Genomic DNA, 15,448 nt, shown 5'->3' on the forward strand with positions numbered 1-15,448 from the left:
ATTTCACGATTTTGTACTACAGAATTCGAAAATCCTCTTCCTTTGGATTGAAATAAACCCTAATTTTTGACTACGCAGAGAGAGATTTCAAATGGAACTCCTTTATATATATATATATATATATATTTTGGGGACAATACAAAAATTTCGAAATCTCAAAATCGTTTCTTCTTCTTCTTCTGGGAGCGTCTATGTTCATCCCATCCATCCCACACATTCGTTTCTTTTGCGGTGGATACGAAATCGAAAACGCAAACAAGAATTGCAATGGGCTTTAATAAGCCCAACAAAAGAACTAAGCCCACCTTCATACTAAATAAGTAGGGCAAGCAAACCCAATATATACAACTTGACCGATTCAGTCCGGTTACACGTAACCGATTCGCTTGCTTTGTTCATTTTAATTTGGTCACCAGTTTGGTTCGGTTGAACCGTAATTTGCTTGCTGATTAATTGAATTTTGATCTCGCGCTTAAAGTCAATAAAAACTAACTGAGAAACGAAAAAGGAAACAAGAAACCCATTTGATCATTCAAGAATCAATCACTCTCACATCTCACTTTTTTTTCTTTCTTTCAAAACGTTACGTCCCCATGGCTCAGGCTCCCGCGGATGCGGATCGTGTGTCGTTGCCGTTTGAGTTAGTTAAAGAGATACTTATAAACAATACAGCTCCAAACGGCAACGTTTGTGTTAAAGGCCCAAAAAAATTCAGGTCCAGCTCAAGCCCATCAGTTTCTGAGTCCAATTCACGTCAACGGTTACCTGCAACAAAAGACAAAGACAAAACAGAGAGAGTCAGAGGATTAGTAGATGTTGCAGGCGACAAGAACAGAGGATCAGCAGAAGCTGCAGGAGGTCCGAAAGTAACATTACAAAATAGGTTTGAGCTTCTGGGATCATGTGATACCGATGACACTATGAAACAAAACACACCAGCTGGACAAGAGTGGAAGCATCTAGACTCTAGGGTTAAAACATTGTATCACTATAAAAACAAAATGTCTTTGTAAGAGAAACTTAAGATTGAAGAAATAAGAAAACAAAATATATTTCTATTTCTCTATCTTCTTTCATGGTATCAGAGCCATGGATAGAACCATGGACCTTTACTCTACTCCTTCGTTACAGATCTCAAATTGTGTCACTTTAAAGCTCACTGAGCAAAACTACATTATCTGGAAATCTCAGTTCGAATCTTTTCTCAAATCTCAAGATCTACTTGGATTTGTTGATGGCACTCGCAAATCACCGGAGAAGAAGATACCTATCCGCAACAAAGACGGCAAGGTTGAAGAAGTTCTCAATCCGGACTTTGAGAGTTGGTCCAGATTTGACCAAGTTGTTAAGGCGTGGCTGCTTGGGTCAATGACCGAGAATGTTCTTCGTCTAGTCGTGGGCTCTGCAACAGCTCAAGAGGTATGGGATACTCTAGTTGCTCACTTTAATCGCACCTCCTCCTCTAGGCTGTTTGAACAGCAACGTCGTCTGCAAAACTCTGAAAAATTAGACAAGAACATGTCTGACTATCTTAGGAGCATTAAAGATATTTGCGATCAGTTAGCTTCTATTGGTGATCCTGTTAGTGAAAAGATGAAGATTTTTGCTGCTTTAAGAGGTATGAGTCGTGATTATGAGCCAATGATCACTGTTATTGAAGATTTAATGGATCGAAGTCCTCAACCAACATATGAAAACGTGATCTTTCGCCTAACTGGTTATGAGGATCAACTTCAAGGCTACTCAACCTCTCCTGATGTCTCTCCACATCTCGCCTTCCACACCATGAGATCTTCAAATTTCTCAGGCAGAGGACGTGGCAATAGAGGTAGAGGACGTGGCAACGGCTACTCGACCAGAGGGAGTGGCTTCCATCAACAGTTCTCAGGCTCGCCTTAGTTCTCAGTTTCTTCTCAGTTTCCAAGCTCGCCTCACGGCTCTACTAAAACTGAGTTACCAGTCTATCAGATCTGCAGCAAACGAGGACACAATGCTCTGGACTGTTGGTACCGTTTTGATGAGAGTATCAGAAACCAGAGGTTGTAGCTGCCGCTTTCTCTGCTCTTCATATCACCGATGTAACTGACGATGGTGCTTGGTATCCAGATTCCGGTGCAACAGCTCATATTACCAATAACACTCAACGTTTGCAGAAAGTTCAGCCTTACACCGGAAACGATACAGTCATGGCAGGTGATGGTAACTTCCTTCCCATTACTCACATTGGTTCAGATAATCTACCTTCCACCTCAGGTAATCTCCCTTTAAAAGCTGTCTTGGTTTGTCCTACAATAGTGAAATCTCTGCTTTCAGTTTCAAAGTTGACTAAGGATTATCCTTGTGCAATTACATTCGATTCTGATGATGTTCTTATTAAGGACAAGCAAACAAGCCAACTCCTGACAAAGGGAAAGGAAAAAGATGGTCTTTACAAATTGGAGGATGGAAAGTTTAAGACATTCTACTCTACCAGACAAATCAAAACCTCTGATGAAGTTTGGCATCGAAGATTAGGACATCCTAATGCTCAAGTCCTCCAGCTTCTTTCTGCAAATAAGGAAATTCAAATCAATAAAAGTACTAGCAACATGTGTGAATCGTGTCGGCTAGGGAAGAGTTCGAAATTGCCATTTGTTTCTTCTGATTTTCATGCTTCTAGACCCTTAGAGAGAGTTTATTGTGATCTCTGGTGTCCTTCTCCTGTCTCTTCCATTCAGGGATTCAGGTTCTATGTAGTCTTTATTGACAACTTTTCAAGATATTTTTGGTTTTACCCTCTTAAGAGAAAGTCAGATTTTTGCTCTATATTCATCAAGTATCAGCTCCTTGTTGAAAATCTTCTTCAAAACAAAATTGGAATATTTCAAACTGATGGTGGAGGTGAATTCATAAGTCAAATACTCTTGAATCACTTGCAAGAGTCTGGTATACAGCACTATATTTCCTGTCCACACACACCACAACAAAATGGGTTGGCAGAAAGAAAACATAGACAACTTACAGAAATGGGTCTCACTCTTATGTTTCAAAGCAAGACACCTCAAAGCTATTGGGTGGAGGCATTCTTCACTGCTAATTTTCTCTGCAACCTCTTACCCACTACCTCTCTTGATGGTGATCGTAGTCCATTTGAAGTTCTGCACATCAAAGCTCTAGACTACTCAGCTCTCCGCACCTTTGGATGTGCTTGTTACCCAACACTTAGACCATATGCTTTAAATAAGTTCGATCCCCGGTCTCTCAAGTGTATTTTTCTAGGTTACACAGAAAAATACAAGGGATATCGTTGCTATCATCCTCCTACTGGTCGTGTATATTTGAGTCGACTTGTCATATTTGATGAAGCATCATTCCCATTTGCAGACACATATGCTTCTCTGCAACATTTTGTTCCCACACCTCTGTACACCGCATGGATCAAAGGCTCCTGCAGTGGTTATCAATCTTCTCAGGTCTCTGACCACATCTCTTCCAGTGAACCTCAATCATCTGCAGATTCTGCACCTATTCTCTCAGTTCCAGCTAAAGCACCAGTGGATTCTGCACCTGTCTTACTCGATCCTATACCAATCTCATCAACCTCGGTGGTTTGTGTTGCTCCTCCTACTACTAATGATTGTTCACCTGAATGTTCAGCTGATTGTGATGAGGAATGTACTGAGTGTACGACAAGCTTAGACCTTGTTCCTATAGGCAACAGCGTTCTCTCATCACCACCTCAGCTGACTACATTCGGTGCTACAGATCAACCTGAAACATCAAATGCATAGCTCCAACTGGCATCTACTCATCCAATGATCACATGATTAAAATCAGGCATTAGTAAGCCAAATCAGAGATATGCTCTTCTCTCTCACAAAGTGTCTTATCCAATGCCTACAACGGTCACCGAGGCTCTAAAGGACGAACGTTGGACTGCTGCTATGGGTGAAGAAATGGGCAATTGTAAAGCAACCAGAACTTTCTTTCTTGTTCCTCCTCCACCAGATATGAATGTGCTCGGCTCAAAATGGGTTTTTCGAGTTAAGCTTCATGCTGATGGATCTCTAGACAAATACAAAGCTAGACTCATCGCTCAAGATTTTAACCAAGATGAAGGCATTGACTATCTTGAAACGTATAGTCCAGTTGTTCGCACTCCTACAGTTCGAGCTGTTCTTCATATTGCTACTCTTCTCAATTGGGAACTAAAACAAATGGATGTTCACAATGCTTTTCTCCATGAGAATCTTACAGAAACTGTTTACATGAAGCAAGCTGCAGGTTTTGTAGATGAAGAACATCTTGATTATGTATGGTTATTGCACAAATCACTCTATGGACTTAAGCAAGCTCCAAGAGCCTGGTTTGATAAGTTCAGCAATTTTTTGCTTGAATTTGGCTTCTTTTGCAGCATCCCTGATCCTTCTCTCTTTATTTGTGCTAAAAATGGTGATGTTATCTTCATGTTGCTTTATGTTGATGACATGGTGATTACAGGAAATTCCTCCAGTCTTCTCAATAGTCTTCTTGAAGAGCTCAACAAACGTTTTCGCATGAAGGATCTGGGTCAACTGCATTATTTTCTGGGGATTCAGGCTCACTTTCACCCTGGTGGCTTGTTTCTTTCTCAACAAAAATATGCTGAAGACCTTCTTGCTGTTGCAGCCATGTCTAATTGCTCTGCAGTTGCTACACCCCTACCACAACATCTCAAAAAAGCTCCAAACCAAGATAAACTCATTGAGAATCCTAAATATTTCAGAAGTCTTGCTGGCAAACTACAATATCTGACTCTTACAAGACCAGACATTCAATTCTCTGTTAACTATGTGTGTCAGAAGATGCATGCTCCTACTGTTTCTGATTTTCATCTTCTCAAACGTATACTTCGCTACATCAAAGGCACTACTACAATGGGGATCTCTTTTAGCAACACCACGAACGGCAAGATGAGAGTTTTCAGTGACAGTGATTAAAGTGGTTGCAACACTACAAGCCGCTCCACTGGTGGTTTGTGCACATTTCTTGGTGATAACATCATTTCCTGGTCTTCTCGCTACAGAAGCAGAGTACCGAGCCATGTCCGAAGCTACTTCTGAGATCACTTGGCTTGTGAATCTCCTCCGTAGTCTTGGTGTTCCTCAGTTTGAAACACCAGAGTTGTTCTGCGACAATCTCTCTGCTGTGTACCTCACTGCAAATCCAAGCTTTCATGCTCGTACGAAGCATTTTGCTACTCACTAAAATTACGTTTTTGAGCAAGTTTCCTTTGGAAACCTCATCGTCAATCACATCTCCGTTGATTACCAAATTGCGGATGTTTTCACCAAATCACTTCCACAAGGTCCTTTTGAGGAATTACGATTCAAACTTGGTGTAGTTGTTCCACCTACTCCAAGTTTTCGGGGGCGTATAAACAATACAGCTCCAAATGGCAACGTTTCTGTTAAAGGCCCAGAAAAATTCAGGTCCAGCTCAAGCCCATCAGCTTCTGAGTCCAATTCACCGTCAACGGTTACCTGCAACAAAAGACAAAGACAAAACAGAGAGAGTCAGAGGATTAGCAGATGTTGCAGGCGACAAGAACAGAGGATCAGCAGAAGCTGCAGGAGGTCCAAAAGTGACATTACAGAATAGGTTTGAGCTTCTGGGATCATGTGATACCAATGACACTATGAAAAAAAAACACACCAGCTGGACAAGAGTAGAAGCATCTAGACTCTAGGGTTAAAACATTGTATCACTATAAAAGCACAATGTCATTGTAAGAGAAACTTAAGGTTGAAGAAATAAGAAAACAAAATATATTTCTATTTCTCTATCTTCTTTCAATACTTTGCAGAACTTCGGTTGAATCTTTGATCCGATTCAAAGAGACGTGCAAGCAATGGAACGCTCTCATCAGCAGCGACATAAAATTCAAGAAAAATTAAAGCATTTGGATCATCACATTCAAACTCCCGAACGATTCCTAAGAATCGATGATGCTCGCGCACTACAAATCATGGATCTGGTGACCAGAATCATTACAGAAAGACCAATACCATGTAAGAAGAAATTTTTTTAGGTTTAGGTCTTTGGATCTACTGCTCTGATACCATGTAAGAGGCAAAGCTTGATTCATATTATGTGCAGCATTTACAATATATATAGCCTCGTACATAAGGGTTTTGCTAATGATTAATTACAATTATATCCTTTGTCTATATCTCTCCTTTACATACCAAACGATTTTCGTGATCCGATTTCGATTTCTTGGATGGTTCATTGTGACGGACTCATGCTCTGTATATGTGAAGATTCAGAACGAAGAGGAGGTTACGTCCGTCTCGCAGTTTGAAATCCGTTTTTGAGGAGAATCAGATGGATCGAACCATCGGTTGATTACTGGATAGATGATTATTTCGGGGTTGGATACGATGATGCATCTTGTGACAACTACAAAATCTTGAGGTTTGGTTTTAATCGGTCGTCTTCTCCCCTTGGTGATACAATTAGAGTCTTTGAGATCTATGAAATCATGTCTGATTCATGGAGAGGTATTAATGGTGGGTTTGCTGCGGATCTATATGTGGAGTGGGAGTGTGTGTCTGTTAAGGAAAAAATGTACTGGGTTGCAAATGAAGTTATTGATGAACATTATTCCATTCTATGTTTTGACTTCTCTTACACTTGATCATTCATACTTTTCTTACACTTGTCATATAAGTGCATGTAGCAAACCTGTTTTTGAGGGACTGCTGATGTTTTTTTTTTTAACCCAACGGTTTAGGTTGTTTTAGTTTCTCATCCAATGGTTACAATTTAAGATGATATTATTAATTATTTAAGGGGCATTCTCAAAAATGCCTCTTTTTCCATACTCCTTTTTAAAAATACCTTTTCATGTTGACCATTTTTAAAACTACTCCTCATTATATACAAAATGACCAAATTATCCTTTTTTGAGTGACATCAAGAATGTACAGTCATCAAAATCGAAAATATTTTCCCGCCAAAAATAAAAAAAATTTTCTCGCCAAAATTTTTTTTTTCCCGCCAAAATCGAAAATTTTTCCCGTCAAAAATTATTTTTTCCCCGCCAAAAAAGTTTTTTTCCGCCGAAATCGAAAATTTTTCCCGCCAAAAATATTAAAATTTATACCTTATAAAAACATTGTAAACACTTATAAAAACCTTTTAAAAGCATTTACAAGGTTTTTAAAAGCGTTTACAAGGTGTTTAAAAACCTTTTAAAACCGTTTTAAAAACCTTATAAAAACCTTGTAAACGTTTTTATAAGGTTTTTAAAAACATTGTAAAAGCATTTACAAGGTGTTTAAAAACTTTTTAAAAATCTTTTTAAAATCTATTTGAAAACCTTTTTAAAACCTTTTAAAAAACTTGTAAACGCTTTTACAAGGTGTTTAAAAAACCTTTTAAAACTCTTTAAAAAATCTTGTAAAGGAAGGCTTTTATAAGGTAGAAACCTTATAAAAACCTTGTAAATTTTTTTGGCGGGAAAATTTTTATCAAATTCTTTTTGACAAAAGTTTTTTTGGCGGGAAATTTTTGACGGGAAAATATGTCGGAAATTTTTTTGGCGGGAAAATTTTGTTTTTCTTTTTATTGATTAAAATATTTTTCATGTAAGGGTAAAATGATCATTAAAAATTAAAGGAGTGCAAAAATAAAAATGGTAAAAAGGGGTATTTTTAGAAAAGGGTATACCAAAAAGGGTATTTTTAACAAATTTTCATTATTTAATTTATTAAATAAATGAAAATGCACCTCTTTCTTCATTTCCCAAATCGTCGTTTCTTTTTGTTTGCCCTGCGGAGTCAACCCTTCTCTTCGTAAAAACCTGTTCAATTACCTCTTTTCATACCTTTATATTTGAAATTTGTTCAAATTACAACTTGTTTGGTTTTGTGCACTTCTCCCTCGCTTATTCTCTTGAGATGTCTTGTTATGTCTCTTACAAAAAACGTCGTTTCGTTGCCTGTAAAAAATAGTGGTGTCGTAGTACTTTAGGTTCTGTTACAAAAAAACGTCGTTTGGTTGCCTGTAAAAAATAGCAACTGTTTAATAAATTCGTTGGTTCTTGAGTTATTTAATTCGTTTGTGACTTTGTATGATCATTTTCAGTTCTGTTTTAGAATCCCTGATTTGCAATTTTTATTCACTCATCATCGCTGATCTGGATTTGATCTTGCTGTTCATCATTTTTGTACCTTCTCTCTGTTTCTCCTTTTGGTGTATACGTATTGCATTTGTAACATTTATTCTTTGATTGAGTAAACGTATGATGGTTATTTTAGACATTTATCTTCAGCAACATGCCGTTATGATCAGGCAATGGTCAATAGATAGGAAAAAAAAGAGGTGAAATTTCCTAACGTCTCTTTTAAAACTGTAGGTTGGGTTCATTCCCGGTGAGTGTGGAGAAAGGTTTGAATGTTTGCTTACCAAGGCTTCTTGATCAAAGGTCAATTAAAACCCAAGGTGCATTCAACCACGATCTAGTAGTGTCGTAGCACTTTAGGGTCGAATCCACATAAACCAAACAATGCACTATAAAATTGTGAAGATCAAGTCTAGCTAAGGCAAAAAGTAATTATCAAAAACAGGAAAATAAAAGAGTGCTTAAATTCAAAGAAGAGTATTGGGCATTGGGAGTCTATTAGGAATTATGATCACTAATTCAGATGATAGATTGGAAAGCATTAGATACCGTTCTTGAACTCAAATCTCAAATGTAAAACTAATCTACTGTCGCAGCATTAGTTATCTATTCATTGAATTGATTAAATTCTAAACCGTCGTTTGAATCTAGCAATCCTAGCAAGCAATAAGTTCAAGTTTGATTTTGTTCACAAGGTGCCTTAACTTCAACTTCCGTTGGCTAACGATCACCTTGCTCACCTATGTTTTTTTCAAGAAATTCAACAACACTTTTGATGCCTAGATGAATTAAACCTATAAGGCTATAATCATAAACTAGGTAGCTAATCTAGTTTAAACATTAAAAACAACAATAGAGGAAGAACACAATAGATCAATCCCAAATCTAACAACCTAAGTTCAGAGAATCATAAAACCCCTTTTGAAACCCGAAACCCAACAGAGAGACTACTCAGACATCGAGCAACAACAACCACAAATCAAATATGAATAAAACATGTTTGAATTGCCAAGAGAAATAAAGGGGTTCAGAATTCTTCTCCAAAGGGTTAGAAAGGATCAGAGATCTTCTCACAAAGCTTACAAGTACTCAAAAGCTGCGTAGAATAAAACTTGTCTAACCAAAAACAGACAAAAACTCAAGAACAAAGAAAAGGTTTGAAAGTGGAAACTCACATATTCTTGGGAAATCTTCTTTGCACTCTTCATCACATCAAATTAAGAACTACTTTTTGTACTCTGCCCATGATTAGGACCAACACTCCCTACTCTAAACTCCACAGCCTTAGAGAACCTTCAGTCTCCCCATCGTTGTCTCTTTACATCAGATTAGTAAAAAGGTGTGGTCTTTCCATGGGAGTATCGATCATTGAACTTTATTGACTCCTTCAACCTCTTATCGCCCAAGACCTCCTTCATATACTCCCTTTCCTCTCTCTTTTCTCACTTCCAAAGGATTGATTTCTTCCTAATTTTCTAGGGTATCATTTTTTGTTTTTTTAATCAATCCTTTGCTCTTTTTCTTTTAGGACAGGTTTCCATGAATTCCGAAAGATGCACGGGTTTATGCACACCCCTTGGCTCACTTCTTTTATTACCTATATCCTTTTATTCCTTTCTTTTTTTTCTTTTTTTTTCTGAGTACTAAAGGAAAGAGAGAGGGGAAGCATACTTTGCTAGGAGATGCATGTCTCGTGAGGCTTAAGGGAGGAGTCTTGTCTGATGTATACCAAGCCCCAAGGTAAGAAGTTAAATCCGGTTAAGTCTTGTCAAAGCTAGAGACAACTTCTGGTTCAACTTATTTTCCTCCTTAGCGAGTGTCTTTTGGGGTGTGTTGAGCCTGCTCATGTTCATTCTAAGCTTCATTCCAAATCAGAGGTACAAAAGTAATCATAAGAGTGTTAGATCAAAGCAGAAATTCCTAGAAAAGCTCATAATTTCCAAGTTTTTTTGGTTTTTTTTTTATAAAGACTCGATGAAAACCGACTCAAATGAAATAAGACCAAAAGGAAAAACAATCAAAGAAAACATAGTTAGTAACTTGGGAACGTGTTCGCATTCCCCTTACCAAAGGACCTCGTCGATGTCGCAAAGAGCATCAGTAGGAGGCTCAAAAGCGATGTTCTGTGTCTTGCAAAGTGAAGTGTGGAAAGGCATAGGAATCATCATGTAGCGAAGGTGACCATCCTTGTCCTGAAAACGGTGGACGAAGTTGTGACGCACTAGAATCTCACTGGTGAATAAATACTTGAGGTCAAGCAACTTCCTCTGGGTAACCGAAGTGTGCGGTGGCAAAATGATGCCAAATACTCGATGATAGGAGTCACCAAGCTACCAATCAGGATCCTCTTGTTCTTAGCATTAGCCATGTTTCTTCGCACCTGCTCAAACTCCTTAGAAAGTAAGAATCCAATGTTAACATCATGAGTTTGTTGGTAGATCAGGGAACTCGGAGCATGGAGGAACCGCCGAAGACCGTGGAAGAACATCCACAACTCAGGTAGCTGCAATGTGCTAGTCTCAGCCCTAGCATAGATGGTGTTGCTTAAGAACTTAGCAGTGATTCGAAGGACTAGGTTGCGGATGCGAGACTGCCTGGCTCCACGAGAAACATAATTCCCAGCTCCAATCAGTTTCCAAATGTCAGTCCTGCTGTCTAGCTTCTCCATCTTGCATAGCTTGTTTTTAGGGAAACCAAAGATGTCACAGAGGTCGAACATAGATATGAAATAGTGCTTCTTGAGCAAGAAGAAACTGATCGAACAGTGCTCAACCACCGTGTCATAACCGCCTGGCAAATCCACTCGTATAGTGGCGAGAAACTCTCGTGCGAGCTGCTCATGTAAGTCCCATGCCTTCTCAGCAAAAGTACCGAACCCCATGTTCCTTACCAACTCATCTAAGTCTGCTAGCATGGCCATCTTCTCAAAAAGCTCTCGATCAACAAAACGAGTTGGCTCCATCTTACATTGAGCGAGTAGCTTCAACCACTTAGCATCCTCATCATTCCAAACCCTTGTTGGTGGCTCCTCAGAAGGAGTGGCAAATCCCTTACCACCGCGGCGTCGTTTGGGCATTCTCTGCAAGAGAGGAAAAAATTCAATATGTGAGAAGGGGAATGTAATTGAAAAATTCCCTAACTATTCAACATATTTTACTAGCCTATACTAAATTCAAACCACAACAGCCTAAATCAAGTTCTAAAATTCCCTGAGGACGGCGAGAGAGAAGGAAGGAAGGAGGAAAAAGAAATTAGGTTTAGCATTGGGAAATTGGACACGAAACCGGGTTTACCCGGTTCAATTTAAGTCCAAAAACCGGAATACCAATTTCTTTCCTTCTTTTCTCTTTTTCTCTCGATTTACTTACCTGGAATGGAGATCGACTGATCCAAAATTGAACTGGCTGATCCTGGCGGCTGCGAAACATACCTTTGAAAGGAATTCGCATCTTCTGGGTTTCGAACCTGTTCCTGAAAATAAAGCTCACTACCAAACGTGATTCTCGAGTGGCTCTGTAAGGTAAACAAAAATAACAATTGCCTAAAGAAAAAACAAACCAAAGAGAAAGGTAAGCAAATGCAAACCCTGTGGGTTGCCTCCCATTAGCGCTTGTTTAGAGTTGCGAGCCTGACTGTTTTTGCTGCCTAAGCAGCTTGGAGCTCCACCAGGGGGAGGGAGGCCTCCGTCGGATCATAATCCGCAAGGTACGGCTTAAGGCGTTGACCATTAACCGTAAATTATTTTCCTTCTTGGTTCCAAAGCATAATGACACCATAAGGCATAACCTCTTTCATTTGAAAAGGGCCGGACCAACGAGAACGCAATTTCCCAGGAAAAATCTTCAGCCTTGAGTTGAAGAGTAGAACCAAATCATTTGCAGCAAAGTTCCTGGGAATAATCTTTTTGTCGTGTAAGGCCTTGGTCCGTTCCTTGTATATTTTGGCATTCTCATAAGCATCCATGCGAATTTCATCAAGCTCATTCAGCTAAATAAGCCGTCTATCTACTGCCATCTTGACGTTGAAGTTCATTTGCTTAGTCACCCATAGGGAATTGTATTCGAACTCGACAGGTAAGTGACATGACTTCCCATAAACCAGCTTTAAAGGGGTAGTTCCAATAGGCGTTTTATAAGCGGTCCGATACGCCCATAATGCATCATCGAGCTTCAAGGACCAGTCCTTCCTGGTTGAGTTGACCGTCTTCTCTAGAATGCTTTTGATCTCCCGATTTGAAATCTCGACATGCCCACTAGTTTGTGGATGATAAGGGGTAGCAACCTTGTGTGTCACGCCATGCTTTCTCAAAAGGTTCTCAAAGAGTTTGTTGATAAAGTGAGTTCCCCCATCGCTTATAACCACTCTAGGAACACCAAACCGTGGGAAAATTATGTGCTTGAACATCTTGAGGACCACTTTCAAATCATTGGTAAGACTTGTTAAAGCCTCAACCCATTTAGAAACGTGATCCACTGCCACAAGTATGTAGAGATTGCCATAAGAAGGTGGGAAAGGCCCCATGAAGTCGATCCCCCAAAAGTCAAACACCTCGATTTCCAAGATAAAATTTTGTGGCATCTCATTCCGCTTACTTATGTTCCCTCGTCGCTGGCAAGAGTCACACCGGGAGACAAAATCGTGTGCATCTTGGAATAGAGTAGGCCACTAGAGGCCGGCTTGGAGCACTTTTGTCGCGGTTTTGAATGCAGCAAAATGTCCTGCATAGTTGGAACCATGACAGTGAAAAAGGATGCCTTGAACTTTTGATTCTAGAACACATCTTTTGTAGAGGCCGTCAGCACAATGCTTGTAAAGATAAGGTTCATCCCAGAAGTAGCGCCGTACATCTCGTAAGAACTTTTTCTTAGCGTATCCAGTGAAGTTCGGAGGTTCTTCTGCAGCACACAAGTAATTTGCATACCATGGGGAATCATTACCTATTTGTTGAAGAATCTTGGCATCGACCTTCTCCTTACAACAGTCCATGAAAGCTACGACCACATACACATTCTCCTCAGGTAATCGGTCATCTATGGGGATATATTCATCAATTCTCAGCCTAGAAAGGTGGTCTGCCACGCCGTTCTCTACCCCTTTCTTGTCCCTTATCTCAAGGTCGAATTCTTGCAAAAGCAGGATCCACCGTAACGTACAGTCTCGGTTTAGCATCTTTTTTTGTTAACAAGTAATATAGTGCAGCGTGATCGGTGTGTACAATGACCTTGGAGCCGAACAGATAGGACCTGGATTTTTCAAACGCAAAAACTATGGCAAGTAGTTATTTTTTTGTCGTGGCGTACTTGGTCTGCCCCCCATCGAGTGTCCTGCTAGCATAGTAAACAACATGTAGCTTGTTATCCTTCCTCTGTCCTAAAACTGCTCCAACAGTAAAATCACTTGTGTCACACATAACTTCAAAAGGCAGATTCCAATCGGGTGGCTGGACTATTGGAGCTGATATAACCGCTTGCTTTATTGTAAGGAAAGCCTCCAAACATTCTGCATCAAACTCAAACGAGATGTCCTTACACAACAGCTGGGTAAACGGCCTGGCTATCTTGGAGTAGTCCTTTATTAATCGCCGATAGAAACCAGCATGGCCGAGGAAGCTACGTATGTCTTTTACTGTATTCGGCGGCTGTAGAGCGGACATCACCTTATCTTTTTCTGTTCCCTTCTCAGAAATCTGATGACCAAGAACAATCCTATTAGTTACCATAAAATGGCATTTTTCCCAGTTCAGAACAAGGTGTATATCCACACAACACTGAAGAACCTTGCATAGATTAGACAAACATGAGGAGAAAGATGAGCCATAAACTGAAAAATCATCCATAAAGACCTCCATGATATCCTCGATTAAGTCAGAAAAGATGGACATCATGCAACGTTGGAAGGTGGCAGGAGCATTGCATAGTCTAAAGGGCATCCGTCGATAGGCGAATGTGCCATAGGCACAGGTGAATGTTGTCTTCTCTTGATCAGCTGGATGTATCAAATTTTGAAAAAAGCCAGAGTATCCATCCAGGAAACAGTAATAAGGGTGGTTCGCCAAGCGCTCAAGCATTTGATCGACAAAAGGTAGGGGAAAATGATCTTTCCTAGTGGCAGCATTGAGTTTGCGGTAATCGTTGCACATTCTATGGCCCGTCACTGTTCTTGTAGGGATCAATTCATTCTTCTCATTCGCAACAACCGTCACTCCTCCTTTCTTTGGTACTACATGGACTGGACTCACCCAAGTGCTATCAGAGATTTGGAAGATAACTCCGGCACCCAAAAGCTTGAGGATCTCCTTCTTTACCACCTCCTTCAAGTTTGGATTCAGTCTTTTTTTATGTTCGATGGATGACTTAGAAGGGTCTTCAAGGTGAATTTGGTGTGAGCATAACTCCGGTGAAATACCTGAAATATCATCTAAGGAATAGCCCAAAGCCTTCCTATATTTTCTTAACTCGCAGAGCAAGAGTGCAGTCTCAACATTATTCAGGTTAGAATTGATAATAACAGGATAGGTGGAGTTTGGTCCAAGATAAGCGTCCTTAGCCCTTCAGGGAGTGGTTTCAAGTCCAACTTTGGAGTCTTGAGTTCGCTCCAGTCCTCCTGTTCTCCTTGGTCCCAGAGCAGGTCTCGGGATCGGTTGATCCATTTTCAGGAATGGTCAATCCATCACTTTTATCGGTTATCTCCACAGGAGGGGTTAGATTGGCCAGTCCAGTTTCCGGATCGGTCAGTCCAGTTTGCAAATTGACGAAAAGGACTTCATGTCCCAGAACTGTTGCAACATCGAGTGTCTCTTCCATCTTCACAGTCTCCTCAGACAGGTATCCCAACTCTTGTTCCTGCTTTGTCAAAGCTACGGCTAGTTGATCATTCGAGCATACCTCCTCATAAATTTCGTCCGATATTCCCTCTATAGTGTCAAGTTTGACCATCGATGGTAGGCTTCTTAGCGACCTTCTCAAGATTAAATCTCAGCACCAAATCGTCCATGTGCAGATCAATTTTTCCTTCATGGACGTTTATCATTGCACCCACGGTTGCTAGGAAAGGCCTTCCTAGTAGGATGGGGTTTTGGGACTCTTCGTCGAGTTTCAAAACGATAAAATCAGTGGGTATGTAGTAGTTTCCAATTTGCACTGGTAAGTTCTACAACAACCCTTCTGGACGACGAGTGGAGCGATCATCTAGGACTAGAGTCACTTGAGTGGGCTTGAAGGTATACAGTCCAAGTCGCGTAGTAACGTTCAGCGGCATCAGGCTTACACTAGTTCCCAAATCGCAAAGGCAATTACTGAACTT

The 15,448-nt window shown here is 40.1% G+C and overlaps 1 protein-coding gene across 1 annotated transcript; it reads right to left on the reverse strand.

The window, feature by feature from the left end:
• LOC104752619 lies at positions 12,134 to 13,315 on the reverse strand. The gene is made up of 2 exons (XM_010474813.1): positions 12,833 to 13,315; positions 12,134 to 12,754 (listed from the first exon to the last, which is right to left on the reverse strand). The coding sequence occupies exons 1-2, from the start codon at positions 13,313 to 13,315 to the stop codon at positions 12,134 to 12,136; spliced, it is 1,104 nt and encodes a 367-aa protein (XP_010473115.1).

This window comes from Camelina sativa, chromosome 2, assembly GCF_000633955.1.
Source record: "Camelina sativa cultivar DH55 chromosome 2, Cs, whole genome shotgun sequence".
In the NCBI taxonomy this organism is placed as follows: Eukaryota; Viridiplantae; Streptophyta; class Magnoliopsida; order Brassicales; family Brassicaceae; genus Camelina; species Camelina sativa.